The sequence below is a fragment of the Orycteropus afer genome, unplaced genomic scaffold (genome assembly GCF_000298275.1).
Source record: "Orycteropus afer afer isolate SDZICR_OR568_19922 unplaced genomic scaffold, OryAfe1.0 scaffold00142, whole genome shotgun sequence".
NCBI classification, from domain to species: Eukaryota; Metazoa; Chordata; class Mammalia; order Tubulidentata; family Orycteropodidae; genus Orycteropus; species Orycteropus afer.
The window spans coordinates 2,310,888-2,325,410 of NW_006921729.1; the positions used below are offsets into that span (position 1 = coordinate 2,310,888).

General features: G+C 42.9%; 1 protein-coding gene across 1 annotated transcript in view; it reads left to right on the forward strand.

The window, feature by feature from the left end:
• Positions 1 to 14,523, forward strand: part of ITGA9 (integrin subunit alpha 9) — a gene marked incomplete at its 5' end in the record, with an annotated part of 538,072 nt that overhangs the window by 289,880 nt on the left and 233,669 nt on the right. The window contains one exon of the mRNA XM_007945751.1: positions 13,486 to 13,562. Coding sequence (XP_007943942.1) covers positions 13,486 to 13,562 — 77 coding nt within the window. The remainder of the gene's footprint in view (positions 1 to 13,485; positions 13,563 to 14,523) is intronic.

Sequence of the window (14,523 nt, forward strand, 5' to 3'; positions counted from 1 at the left end):
AGATCTCTGTTAATTGTTTGTGAAGAGCAGCCAAGGGTGATTCAGGCTTTTCTTGGTGGTTTTTTATCATTGGCCCATTGGTGGAGAAAGAGGTTCTGGCTCTTGCTCAGTAAGTGAAGTTGCAGGAGGTGTGGATGTACTTGTATTTTATGAGGACTGTTGCTGTCTCCCAGTCAGTTAGGCAAAAATTACAATTGAATAAGCATTGAAAAAACTATAAGCACATGGACAAGAAATACACCCTGAAATCACACAGGACCAGTAACCCAAAATGAAAAAGGAGGGAAACAAAGAAGAAAACAGATAAATCTGCAATATCTGGGGATAGGTCACTGAGAGTAAAAAGGTAGAGAAGGAGAATAATGAATAAAGAAAACAAAGAAAGAAACAAACCAACAATACAAAAGAAAATAAAAGCAAAAACAAAACAAAACAAAAAACCAACAAAGGGTGGGGTTAACCACGAGAGAAAGAAAAAAAAAAAAAAAAGGAAAGTGTAGACTAGGACCTTTTCAGTCATGCAGTGGATGTCCGGAGAGTTGTTGGGGTTACTGGAAGGCAGAACCTCTTCTTAAGTCCCTGGAATCTGGCAGAGCACTGTCTGTTTAGGTTGCCACTAGCTGCTGGTTATGTGTTGATTTGTTTTGTTTTGGTTTTATGGTTTAATATTTTGAAACGGTGAAGCTGGTGTGTTTTATTTTATTATTGATTCAAGTGTGTTGGGTCGCTCTGCTATTTTCTTTGTGATGGTAGAATCACTGTGTGTAGTGTGGATTTGTGTTTCTCTCTGTTGTAAAGAGGGTTTAGAGTTCAAAGCTGGAGGTTTTATGGTAATTGGCTGATTATGTTTTCTTCTGTCAAGTGAGTGAAGATATTCGCGGAGAAGGTGGGAGCTGAAGAAGGAAAGCTTTGTGTTGCTAAGGTCGGTTTCTAGGGCTTTGAGCAGGCTATTTTTGATGATGTATTTATTTGCAAGACCACAACTCAACCTCAGGAAAGATTCTTATTGTTAGAGCATCGCAAATTTCCGCCAATTTCAGGCACACTCAAAGATCCTGTCTCCATGGCCCCATAGTGCCAAAGAACGGCTCCAAGGAAAAAATCCCGGGAGTGCCGTTTTTTCCCTCTCCCTGTTCTGTCTGCCCACAGTGCTGATGTAATCCCGCCAGACAGCTAATGGTCGGCTCTGGAGTTTGTCTGTGATACTGTCCAGCTGTGGCGCCGAAGACGCCTGCAGTTTCAGCTGTGTTAGGGTTGGGGGAGAACCTGCTAGTGACCTGCAGTCCCGATCTCTGTGACAAAGAAAAGCACAATGTCTCCCAATCTGACCCTACTCCACTTTGTGACCCACTGGGAGGAGAGGAAGCTACTCTTCCTGTGACAACAGTAAGTTTTCCTCCGAATTTCAGCAGAGGTGTCTGTGCCTGCTGCCAGCACCCAGAAGACCCAAATTACCTCCAAAAATCAAGATCAGCTGCTGGAGGCAGGTCTCTGCCGCTGCCCACCAGAATATTAGAGTGGTCTCTGGTATGCTGTTATAAGGTATCCTCCCTCTTGGCTCAGGGATCTCAGGCGGGCACCCTAGCCCAGCACACAGTGACTGCTCCAGAAGAGTTTCCAGTGCCTCTCTTGGATGCCTGTCTGTCTTCCTCCAGTAGCTCTTTCCTAAATAATCTCTTTGTGCCTTTCCTCTAATTCTGCTCTTCCATGTTTGATGCACTCTGATTCAGTGAGCTGTTCAGAGCACCAAAATTCCTAATTCAAATTGCTATGGCTAGTTTTCCAAGACCTTAGATGCCAGAGGGATAAAGTGTGCTGCACACTGGCACGACTCCATTTTGAACTCTCCATCTGATTTGATTTTTTTATTGCACAGTGCTTAAAGCATTAAACTGCTAACCAGAAGGCTGGAGGTTCAAACCCACCAGCCACTCTGTGGAAGGAAGACAGAGCCGTCTACTTCCATAAAGATTTACTGCCGCAGAAAACCAATGGGAGTCACTATGAGTTGGAATTGACTTCAGTGGCTCTGGGGTTTTGGATTTTATTGTGATTTGAGTGCAAATTTACAAGGTAGATTCATTTTATACTCAACAGTTTATACATATTTTGCATCACAGCATTGATTACAATCCCCACAATAAAATAAATAGCTTTCCTCCCATCTTCCTCTGACTACCTGTGTCCTTTTTACCTATGCATTCCTGTCTTCCTACCTTTCCCCCTATGCAAATACTGCCCTTTTGATCTCTCACAGTTGACTATTCTAAGGGGTTCAGCTTCCTGGGGTAGGTATTCAGCTCATAGGCCTTTCTGTTGTTTGGTTGAGAGCTAATCCATGGGAGTGAGACCATTTCCAGACCTGAAGAGTGACCCAAGACCCAAGACCTCCCAAGCATGGGAGGTTTCACCAGTATCTCTCTGAGCAGTAATTCTGGGTTTGTTTTTTTTTCTCCTTCCCTCTACTGACCTCTTTTGTATTTCTAATGAGTCTTATCCTTCTCTGTCTCTGATGGCTAGGCAGGTTTGTTTATTTTTCCCCGTTGTTTAATCTGCTCTTTTTCTCTGCCTTCACTAAATCTAATACTTTATCTTCTCCTTAGTTGCTCATGACTCCAGTATCATTATTTGTATCTGCTTTACGTAGTTACTTAGGGTCTAAGTTGGAAGAGGGACCAAGCATGTGCATTATCAGTGTGATGCCATCTTCCTCTCCTAATTCTGGTCATTTTTAAATTTTGTTCCACATTTTTCCTCCCACTCTATGCAGAATCTCCAATTTTGATCCCTGTGAGTAGTTGACCTTGATAGTCAGGCACCATCTCATTCTCCTGGTCTCAGGGTCATGAAGGCTGAGGTTCTCATGGTCTATTAGTCCTTAGACTGATTGATTCCATACATCTTTGATTTTCTGCACTTTTCTTTGCTCTGTACAAGGAAGGGACCAATAGCTGCATTTTAGATGGCTGTTTGTAAGTCATTTAAAAAAAAAAAAATGTGATTTGGATGAAAGTATACAGAGCAAATTCATTTCCCATATAGCAATTCATGCACATTTTGTTCCATGACATTGCAATTCACCACAGTATAACAGCTCTCTTCCCACTTCCTGCCTGTAGTTACCTCTTCCCTGTGTCCTTCCCTCCCATGCACTCCTGCCACTGGAGCAGTCTCCCTGTGCAAGACCTGCCCTTCTGTTCTCCCATGATTGATCACTCCAAGGAGTGTATCTACCAGATGTGAATGTTCAGCCCATGTACCCATCTATTATTTGGCTGGAAACCACAGAAGTGAATTCAGTTCCAGACCTGAGGGGTATCTAGGGGCCATAGTCTCAGAGGACTCACCAGGCTCTATCAGACCAGCAAACCTGGTCTTTTTTTTTTTTTTTTTATGATTTTGAGTTTTGTTCCACATTATTCTCCCACATTATCCAGGATCTCATAGACCAATTCCCTTCCTAGTGGTTGACAGTAGTAGCTGGGCCATCTAGTTCTTCTGTTCTCATGATCATATAGGCTAAGAATTGCATGGTCTACCAGTCTGTTGGACTAATTTTTTCCATATGTCTTTGGTTTTGTTCTTTGTTCTGGATGAAGAGAGACCCATTGTTGCATGTAGATGGCCACTTGCAAGCTTTTAAGATCCCAGTCACTACTCACCAAAGCAGAATATAACCAAACCATGTTTTTGTGTAGTATGTTGTGCCAATTGAGCTCGATGCCCCGAAGACCATGGTCCCAAGTGTGCAGGTCCAGTGACCCAATCCCTCAAGTTGCTTAGTTGTAGCTAAGAAGCTACCTCAGCCTTGTTTCCTGTTAGTTCTATAATGTGTATGGATATTTTTATAGCACAAACCCTCATGTAGGAATATCATGAGCCAAATCTATCTATAGTCATGGGTATATTCCTTCTCACCTACCCTTATCTGATGTTCCTGCCTGTCTGCCTGTATCCACCTGTAGACCAGTGTTTGTTGTTACTGATAGTGCAGTATTATATATGTAATGGTATTTGCCTCTGTTGTTTCTACCTTTTGTGTACCTCCCTTTGTCTTCCTTTTACCTGACATTACTGTGCTGGTCACACACTTTTGTTATATTGCCTTTCCCTTCACCCAAATCAACACGATTCTTAAGTAGTCAGGAATTTTCTCTCCCTTTCCTTTCCATCCCTGGTAACCAAAAAAGTAAATTTCCTTCTTTGTGTAAACCTTTCCTTGACTTTTTATAACAGACTCATAGAATATTTTCCTTCAGTGATTGACTAATTTCACTCAGCATAATATCCTGCCAAGTTCATCCACATTATGATTTGTGGATTCTTCGTTGTTCTTTAATATTGCATAGCATTCCATTGTGTATTTATATCATAGTTTGGTTATCCATTCATCTGTTGTGGGTGTTTAGGTTGTTTCCATCTCTTTGCTATAGTGGATAGTGCTGTGATGAATATAGGTGTGCATATATCTATTCATAGCCCAGATCTCACCTCTTTAAGATATATTTCTACTAGTGGAATTGCTGGATCAAATGGTATTTCTGTTTCCAACTTTTTAAGGAAGTGCTATACTCTTTCTGCAGTGGTTGTACCATTTTGCTAGTAGTGTACGAGAGTTTCAATCTCTCCACACCCTTGCCAGCATTTGTTATTTTCTGCCTGGTTGAACTTTGCTATAGTGCTGGAATGAGATGATATCTCGTAGTTGTTTTGATTTGGATCTCTCTAAAGGCTAATGATCATGAGCATTTCTTCATATGTTTATTGGCTGTCTGTCTGAATATCGTCTTTGGTAAATGGTCTGTTGATGCTTATGACTTGATTTTAAATTCCAGGCAATGAACCTTTTCCTTCCTTGTCAAGAGTCATTTGGGCACAAGACTAAATAGAGCTGGACATCCTGGAACTACCCTGACTTCTTATGATGTGTCACATTGGGGACAATGTTGGATTTTGGAAAAAGAGTCCATTGAAGCAAAATTGGGAGAGAGAAACCTCTTACGCTCAGGTCATATCATTTGTACAAGCGTTTTTGAATGTTGCTAGGTGCTGGAGTTTCAGACATGAGTTGCAAGGGCTGGGGCCTCTGAGTACTTATGTGGGATGGTGGGAGAAACACCAGTGCAGAAATGTCACTCCTGTTTTCCAGGCAGAATGCCGTACTGTAGGGGCATAGAACCTCAGTGAAGTCATGCTGCACTTCAGGAACATCTCACTCATTTTAGCTTTAAAGTAGCTTTCTTGTTTGCTCCCCTTTGGGTGGAATTTGAAAAGCATTTATTCCCATCCAATACAGTTATCCTACTTTTCTCCAACCTTAGCATGGGATTTGGTTACCATTAAAAAAAACCAAACTCACTGCCGTTGAATCATTTCCTACTCATAGTGACCCCTCCTTCAGTTTCTGAGGTGGTATCTCTACGAAAGTAGATTGTCCAGTCTTCCTTCCAAGGAGTGGCTGATGGGTTTGAACTGCCAACCTTCTGGTTAGCAGTCAAATGCCTTAGACACTACACCACCAGAGCTCCCTTGGTTGACATAGCGACCCTATAATCTGTGTCTAATTCATGTCAAAATTGTTTATCTTTTAAAAAAACAAATCTTTCTAGGTCAAAGAAACTGACCCTCCTCTAAACATAATGGCTACAATAGGCAAAGAATTCTTCTACATAATATGAGACCAGAAGGGAAGATTTTTCAGTGCAGATTTGGGTAGAACTGGGTGCTCCAATGACTGAGAATCCTGGGTGGCTTTCTCTCTGAAGAAGAGCTATCCCTGAATCACATGATCACAAGGCCACCTTGGTCTTGGTGGCTATGGCATTATGAGAAAAGCACAACCAGCCCCAGGCTCTGGGCTCTGGCTCAGAGCAAAATGTACCTTGAACTTGATTTCTTATTTATTTCTGGCTAGAAGGGAATAAGGAAGCCAATAGCCAAATATTCTAGAACATGGGTCAGTAATCTATAATGCATGGGCTACATCTGATCCACTGTCCATTTAATAACAACATTCATTTGTGTATTGTCAATGGTTGCTTCCATGCTCCTACACAGTTGAGTAGTTGTGACAGAGACCCTATGGCCCAAAGAGCCTAAAATATTTACTGTCTGGCCCTTTATAGGAAAAGTTTGCTTTTCCTTGTTTTAAAAGAAATTGAGTAAGGATTTGGGGAGAAGCTGGAGGAAGGATTTTCAAAAGAAAACTGTATATTCCAGGGAAACTTAAGGAGGAGACCAGGTTTAGAAAAGAGCCATCTTGGAAATGCAGTCTGTGAGGTTGAGGCCAACCCTGGATGTCCAGTCCTCAGCACCCTGAAGCCTGAGGCAGGAAGTAGGATTTTCTCAGAGAACTCTTTGTCTTCCCTTTAATCAGAGAGGAAGAAGAAATGATGGTGTCTTAGATCTGTTTCAATTTCTGGAAAGGTGTCTTCCAGGCAAATAAATTGCTGGGCCTTTTGCCAACTAACAGGTGGGGGCTGGTGAGCAGTAGGAGGGACAACTTCCAAGCTGGGTTCCAATTTGTGTGATTTCAGGCAGCCAAACTTGTGTTTGCCCAGAGGACTGGGGAGATGTGAGTAGAGCAGGTAGGGGTGGTTTTCAGGGCCCAGGTTATAGCTGTTGGGGTTGTTCCCTATAAGGAAAATCAGGAATTTGGCCCATTGGCTTCAGGAAGAACCTGTACTCTTTGTACTTTGTTTAGGGGAAGTAGTTTTTACTTGCTTCTGTAAACACTCATCATCTGCTATTCTGAGGCTTCACTATGCCCACCCTTCTTCCCAGAGAGATGCTTTTTAGTTCCTTAGGAAATGAATTGGCAATTTTCCCAGAGACACTAGTCCAGGTCCACAGCACAGGACTCTAAGTTTAAACCTCAACCTTCCCAGCACATGACTCAGGTCTCTTGATTCCCTCATGTTTTGCTTTTTTATCTATAAAACAACTGCATTTCCAGCCAGGGCTTGGAATGTGTAACTTGGTATTATATGTAGCCTTGCCAAGGTTAGGGAAGGCTATCAGGCTGGTGGGATATACCAACAATTATTGCTGTGTAACAAGTCACCCCAAAACTCAGTAGGGCTGGAGGATCCATTTCTGGGATAGCTAACTCACGTGGCCTGCAAGCTGATGCTGGCTGTCAGTTTCTCTCCACGGGAAGCTTGGTCTCCCTCACAGCGGAATGGCTAAGTTCCAAGAGCAAGTGTCCCAAGGAGACTAAGAGGAAACTGTATTGCTTTATATGACCTAGACTCAGAGGTCACATGGCATCACTTCTGCCACAAGTCCACCACATTCAAGGCGAGGTGACGGTCACATTGTAAGTAGTGCTATGGGAGATATTGTCGAATCTGTTTTGGGAAAATACAGTCTGCTATGCAGAAGACTGGGCAATCTACTTCCGTAGAGATACCTCCTCAGAAACCTATGGAGAGGTTGCTATGAGTCAGATTTGACTCGACAGCAGTGAGTTTGCTTTTTTTGTGTATGCAGAGGTAAATTCCCATTAACTCTGCATCCATTGACTTTTTAGTTCACCATAAATTAGGAAACCTGATGTTACTCATTCAGACACACTATAGTTGTCTCTCACATTTGCTGGCATAGACTGTGATGCACAATGCCTAAAACAAAAAACAGTTTAACTGCAAACTGCCCACACTTGGCTAAATGCTAATCTGGATTAACAGAACAGTAATTGTGCTAGTTTCCTAATGCTGCCATAACAAATTTCCACAAAATGAATGGTTTAAAGCAACAGCAACAGAAATTTTTGGAGGTCAGAGGCTGAAATCAAGGCGTCAGGAAGGCCAGGGTCCCTTTGAGCTCTAGGGAAGAATCCTTGCTTGCTTCTCCCAGCTTTGGTGGTGCCTGGCAATCCTTGGTGTTCCTTGCTTTGTAGCCTGCATCATTCCAGTCCCTGCATCCATCTCCACATGGCCTTCCCTTGGTGTCTTTACATGGCCCTCTTACAAAGACACCAGTCATCAGACTTAGGACCCACCCTTCGCTAGTATGACCTCATCTTAATTTATCTAATTACATCTGCAAAGACCCTATTTCCAAATAAGGTCATATTTTGAGGTTCAGGGTAGACATGTATTTTGGAGGGACATTATTCAACCCTCCAGAAGAGTCATGCATCTTTTCACTTTCATTTTACAAAAGAGGAAACTGAGTCTTGGCAAAAAGGAAAAGTAAATTTTCTTAATGTAACCCAGTTAAGCTATGGTTGAACTTTTTATTTTCTAATTTCTAAGCTAATGCTTTAGGAGCTTTGGTAACATAGTGCCTAAGGCACTTGCCTGCTAACCAGAAGGCTGGTGGTTCAAACCCACCAGCCACTCCTTGGAAGGAAGGTTGGGCAATCTACTTCCATAGTGATACTGCCTCGGCAACCCAAGGAGGGGTCGCTGTGAGTCAGGGCCAACTCGACGGCACATAACAACAACAAGCTAGTGCTTTATCTTCTCACTATAGGTTGTGCTTTATTTTAGCTGGTCAGTGTAAACACTCACAGCAGTGTATGTATGTGTATGTGCATGTAACTATATGAGTGTGTGTATGTGTGTGTAGTAAATTGCAGTCTAAATTACATAGTGTGGCTTTTCTAGCCATAAGTCTTTATAAACTCCCTGGTGAAATTTGCTGTGAGGAACTGAGTAGCTCCTGATTTTTAAAGTGATCCACCTGGGGTATTTCTGTTGGGAGCAGCACAAACTAGTTTTCTGGGAAGTTCGCTCTCTCTCAGGTGTATAGAATTCTATTGTTGAGAATGGTTGGTTTGGCCACTCTGCTAGGCTCAAAAGGAGCCCTCATAGAGGCAGAAGGATTCTCTCTGACTGCTGGCTGAGAAAGATGTGCTGCTGAGAGAAATGTGCTCCTGAGAGACATGAGAGAGACAAGTGCTGCTGAGGAGTGATGTGCTACTGAGACTGCCAGCTGCTGAGTGAGATGGCCAGCTGCAAGAGACTGAGTGCATTGTTGAACTTGAATTGTAGTCTGTTGCTTCCCTAATAAACCCCATAATCTGTGAATTCTGTTTGGTCACTTCAGTGAATTATCAAACCCAGTGGAAAGGTGGTGAGTGCTGTGGGAGAAATGGTTGGTGAAAGGGCTAGAGGTAGGCAGCATGTCTGGCCTTGCAGGAATAGGCCTTGGGCTACTGATGGTGATTCTGTCTTCCTCTTGTAGTATTAGAGGAGGCCAGAAGATGTGGCCTCCTTGCCTCTTTAGCATAAATATATGTGTATATGTATATGTGTGTGGATGTATATACAGATAACCAACATCTATTGCCATTGAGTTGATTCTGACTCATAGTGACTCTATAGGACAAAGTAGAATTGTGCCATAGGGTTTCCAAGGCTGTAAATCTTTACAGAAGCAGACTGCCTCATCTTCTCTCATGGAGCGGCTGGTGTGGGTTTGAACTGTCAATCTTTTGGTTAGCAGCTGAGTGCTTTTAACCAGTGTGCCACCAGGGCCCCTCACTTATACATACATATATGATTCAGTGCTTGCTTTTGTCAGATGGAAATTGAGCAGTACTAGAGAAGTTAATAGCTAGATAACCCAGTTCCAGGGACAGGAAATAGAAAGAGTACAAGGGAAAATCAGACCAAAGATAATGAGCTTTTACCAAGCAACTGGTTCTTCATTAGGGACCTTTGTGCTTGCATGTAGCAGAGGGACAGGTGCTTTGATTGGGAAGGAGGGGTTGATACAACTTTGGATTTAATGGGCAGTGGCCCTAAGATGGGACCTCCACCACTGAGTGCCCATTTCATTGGTCAGCCCACCTCTTAGAGCACTATGTGCTCTTTCAGTGTTGACTGAGTAGCTATTATCCACGTGCCAGGCTCTGAAGGTGGCTACAGAGGTGAACAGGACTGGTACAGTCTCTGCTCTTATGGAGCATAATTTTAGAGGAGAGAAAAGCATTAAACATGCAATAATAGTGATTGATTACAATTGAGATGAGCCACAGAACGAGAAAGTGTATGGTACTTTAAGAATTTACAGCAGCCTTCTTGCTGAACACCACCAACAGAGTATTCAGACATGTCTCCTTTGGGTTTCATGCTGGGAAACCAGTTAGGATCGATTGTAGATGTTATAGATCAGAACAGGGTTTTGGTTGATGGACTTTGCACTCAAATAAGGAGGCAGGGCATGCTTTTCAAATTCATGCAACTCACTGACTTTATCCTCAAGTTCCTACAGAGAGGTATGTCCCTCCAGAGCTATGTCCAACAGGTGTGGCAGAAAGGCAGATTTAACACAAAATTGCAGGCACAGGTTGGGCCAGAAAGATTGAAGCCAGAGGGAAAAAAGCCAAGATGACAGATTTTGTTCATTTTAAAGTGATGAAGGCAAAGAAACTGAGGGACAGACTAATAAAGTATGAAGTTAAGAAGCTCTGAAGAGCAACTCACCTGAAGGCTTCACCCCCTTTTCTGCTTACCTAGTGCTGCTCTGACAAGAATATACTACAAGTGGGATGGCCTTAACAAACAGAAGTTTATTCTGTTAGAGTTTGGAGCCTTTAAGTCTGAGTTCAAAGTACAGGTTCTAGGGGCTGGGTGAAAGCCCCTCTACCTTGGCTTCAGCTCTGCCTCTTGCTCCTGGCCCACTGAAGCTAGAGGCATCTCTTCACTAGGCAGCTACTGGCTGCTGAGGCTGACAAGCCCAAGGTCGACAAAATGGCACAGTCTTGATGTTACCAAACCACACGGCAGGCCATTAATTCAAGTCCATTGAAAGTCCCAAGATCGGCAGAGCATGGCAGACTGCTGAATAACAACATGGCTACATGCAGGGTTCAAGCATGCCATAAGCTAGAGACCATTCCCAAAGCTTCTCCTTATACACAGGAAGCAGACCACATCCCTAAAGCAGCTACTCAGCTGCTCACAGTAGATTACTCCATGGAGTTGATTACCAGTCTCATCATGGGGAATAATACTACATCCAGCTGCCCAGCCACTCAAGCAGGCCAGCCAAGTTGACACACAAACTTAACCACCACAATCCCCAAAAAGCAAATGCTGTGAAGGGGGCTGCCACAGCTGTAACAACAACTGCTGCAAAGGTTCCAGCATCAAGGTGACCACTGCAGGCAAGAAGGCTCCTGCCCAGAAGGAGAAGGCTGCAGGCCAGAAGGCTGGGCCTGCAAAAGCTCAGAAGGATCAGAAGGCTCCAGCCCAAAAACATCTGCTCCAAGGGCATCAGCAGATGTATAACAGACTGTTAGAAAAGTAATAAATTTTCTTTTTCACACTGGAACATAAAAAAATTTACAGCAGGATCTGAGCTTACCAGGGGCCTTGGTATTTTTAATTGCTCATTAAAGCATGAGAGGACATGAGCTAGGTGAACCTGGGAGTGGGGACATTCAGAGATATCCTGAGGTGGGAAGTTACAAGGCAAGTCTGAGGCATGGCTAGCATGAAAGATGAGGAAGCAGGGGTCAGCTTTCCCCATCCCATTTGCCATGTGATGGATTCAGGTCACACCCTTTTCTTCAGTTTTCACCTGTCTCTATCCCCACCCTTCATCCCATCTCTAAGGTCCACTGGATGTCTCTTGCCTGTAAAACATGAACAACAGTGATGCATGTGAGGGTGAAACCATAACTCAGGTGCAGAACTAAATTTTGTGAGGCCTGAAGCTTATACAATTTGGGAAAGGAGCTCTTTTCATGGAAAAAATAAAAAGTATGATTACTGATGCAAAGTTAAGTATAAGACCTGGACGCAAGCCATGCCATGAGGGGCCCTCAAGCTTAAGTTTCATTACCTTTGGTGTTAGTCACCTCCTTTCTAAAACTCATAATGCCTTCCTTTCATCTCCCCTTAGACATTCGTGCAGTCCTTACACCCACTTCCTCCTATTTTCTCCTTGGTTGAATTGGCACGTAAAGCACAAATGTCTTATATTGAAATCTGGAAATTTGGCTCTATCCTTGCCCCCAGTAGTGTCCAAAAGAACATGTGAATTTCCTCTTTTTGCCCAATACTTCCATAAGACTTTTCCCCCATAATCAAAGAAGAGAATGCTGGCTGGGACACTTTATTCTTTTGGAAATGTGGCACAGGGATCTGAATTTCCATAGGCAAAATTACTCCGTCTGGTTGGGTCTAGACTGTTTGTTGGCCAGCAAGTTTGCTGGAGTGTGTGTTGGCGCTCAGAAAAGCCTCCTGGAGTTATTCTGTGGGAGGGGAACAGATCACCTGGAACTATATTCTGTGGAGAGAAAAATTACAAACATGAACACTGACCATAAAGAAGTTTAATAGTGAATACATAATAATTTAAGAAAGACAAAAGCCTCTTCTTTCCAAATCTCACTGAAATGATCAAAATTGTCTGATAATAACAGAGTCTGTGTCAGTCTGGAACATAGAGAAGCTGCCATTCACAGATCAGAAATGTTCAAGAAGTTGAGACCAGATGAGGGAAGAACTGAAGCCCACCATGTACCAAAGAGAAAAGAAAGCTATCACCCTTCCCCAGATGTCACTTCTTATTCCCACGCTGACCTCCACAGACATGTCCAAGCTCAGGCACATTTCCATAGCCCTCTGGAAAAATGTTGGGTTCTGGCACATGGAGTATCATGCCCCAGCATTGGGTGGGGCTTTAGCTGTTGAGGGGTTCAGCCTCAGTTAGAAAGAGGATGCTGTGTCCCTATTAGATGCTGGCTGTTCCAGCTAGACATGGGGGGTTGGGGAACTTTGGCCCTGTCAAGGTACTCTTAATTGTTATAGCCTGATCACCATAGGCCTTTCCTTTTGGAACTGAAAATTAGAATATAGTCCTGTCACTGAGGTAGAACCAATCTTACATGTAGATTTTCTCCCTTCCCCAAGAGAGCAAATAGAGGGAAATGATCAGACTATAACCTAAGAGTTCTTTACTCAACTGGATTATAGTTCATTCACATCTGAGACCATCTAAAAGGCATTCCCAGACAAGCAAATACTGAAAAGACACCTACTGTGTACCCATCTTGAAAAAACTACTTGAAAAAGCACTTCAGTGGACTAAGAAATTAACCAAATAAAGCATGTTGATGTTAGGTACCATGAAGTCAGTTCTGACTCATAACTACCCCATGTGACAGAGTAGAACTGCCCTAGAGGGCTTTTTAGGCTAAAATCTTTACAGAGGATTGCCAGGTCTTTCTTCCGTGGAGGCACTGGTTGTATTTGAACCACCAATCTTTTGGTTAGCAGTTGAGCACTTAACCATTGCACCACCAAAGCCTTTTTAAAGAATACACTCATGAAAGTAAGGCCACCATTGATTTGGGTTTCCTTGGATCTTCAGGACCCCTCACAATACTGGAGAGCTGGCTTCTTTTAGAAGGCTTAAAGGGCATAGGAGAAAAATTTCCTGAATTGCAAGAAGGTAAATTCGCTGTTGTTTACACACTTGCCCTCCAAGTCCTATTCCAATCTTCCTGTTGTGTCTCTCTCACAGACCGTTTTTGAAAGGAATTGCCGTTCGGAGGATTGTGCCGCTGACCTGCAGCTTCGGGGTAAACTGTTGCTCTCCAGGTATGTCAATGCTCCTTTTACAGCACTGTTTTGAGAAGTTTGTTTGTTTTTCTTGACAGTCCCAAGACCTGATGTGCATATTTCGTCAGTGAAGAATGTGGAGTTAGTGGGTTACTAGTGGTTTTTGGAGTTAAAATGTGTGTTGTAAAATAATTTTAGCAATAACAAATGAGTGCTAGTCTGCGACAAGTCATCAAAACACATGTTATTACTGTATTATTAGTACAGGCATCAAAACACTATTGTTTTGCTGCTGTTGTTATGTGCTGTCAAGTCGGACCCGACTCATACTGACCCCTCCTTCGGTTTCTGAGGCAGTATCACTACAGAAGTAGATTGCCCAACCTTTCTTCCAAGGAGTGGCTGGTAGGTTTGAACCGCCAGCCTTCTGGTTAGCAGTCAAGTGCCTTAGGCACTTGTTATTACTGTATTATTAGTTAAAGGTGTTAAAGTGTATCCGTAAGTGTTTCTTTCACGTTTCTGATGCATAGAAAGGTACCAAAACCAAAAAACCAAGCCCATTGCCATGGAGTCATTTCTGACTCAGCAACCCTATAGGACAGAGTAGAACTGTCCCATAGGGTTTCCAAGGCTATAAATCTTTACAGAAACAGACTTTCTCCTATGGAGCAGCTGGGTTCAAACCACCAACCTTTCCGTTAGCAGCCAAGCACTTAACCACTGCACCACTACAGCTCCTATAGAAAGGTACACTACATACAATATACTAAGACAAATATTTGACTAATTGACGTTAGATACAAACTGTAACTAACTGTTCTGATTTAGTACAAATTTGACTTAAAGACAAGAATGAAATTGATTCATAGGGTCTGCCTGTATTTCTAATTTCTGTGCCTTTGGAGAGGCAGGGTATTTTAGCTTTGCTCATTATATTAAGTTGAGACATATGAAATTGCTGATAATTCACTGGAGCAATTTCATATGGTTTAACCTATTA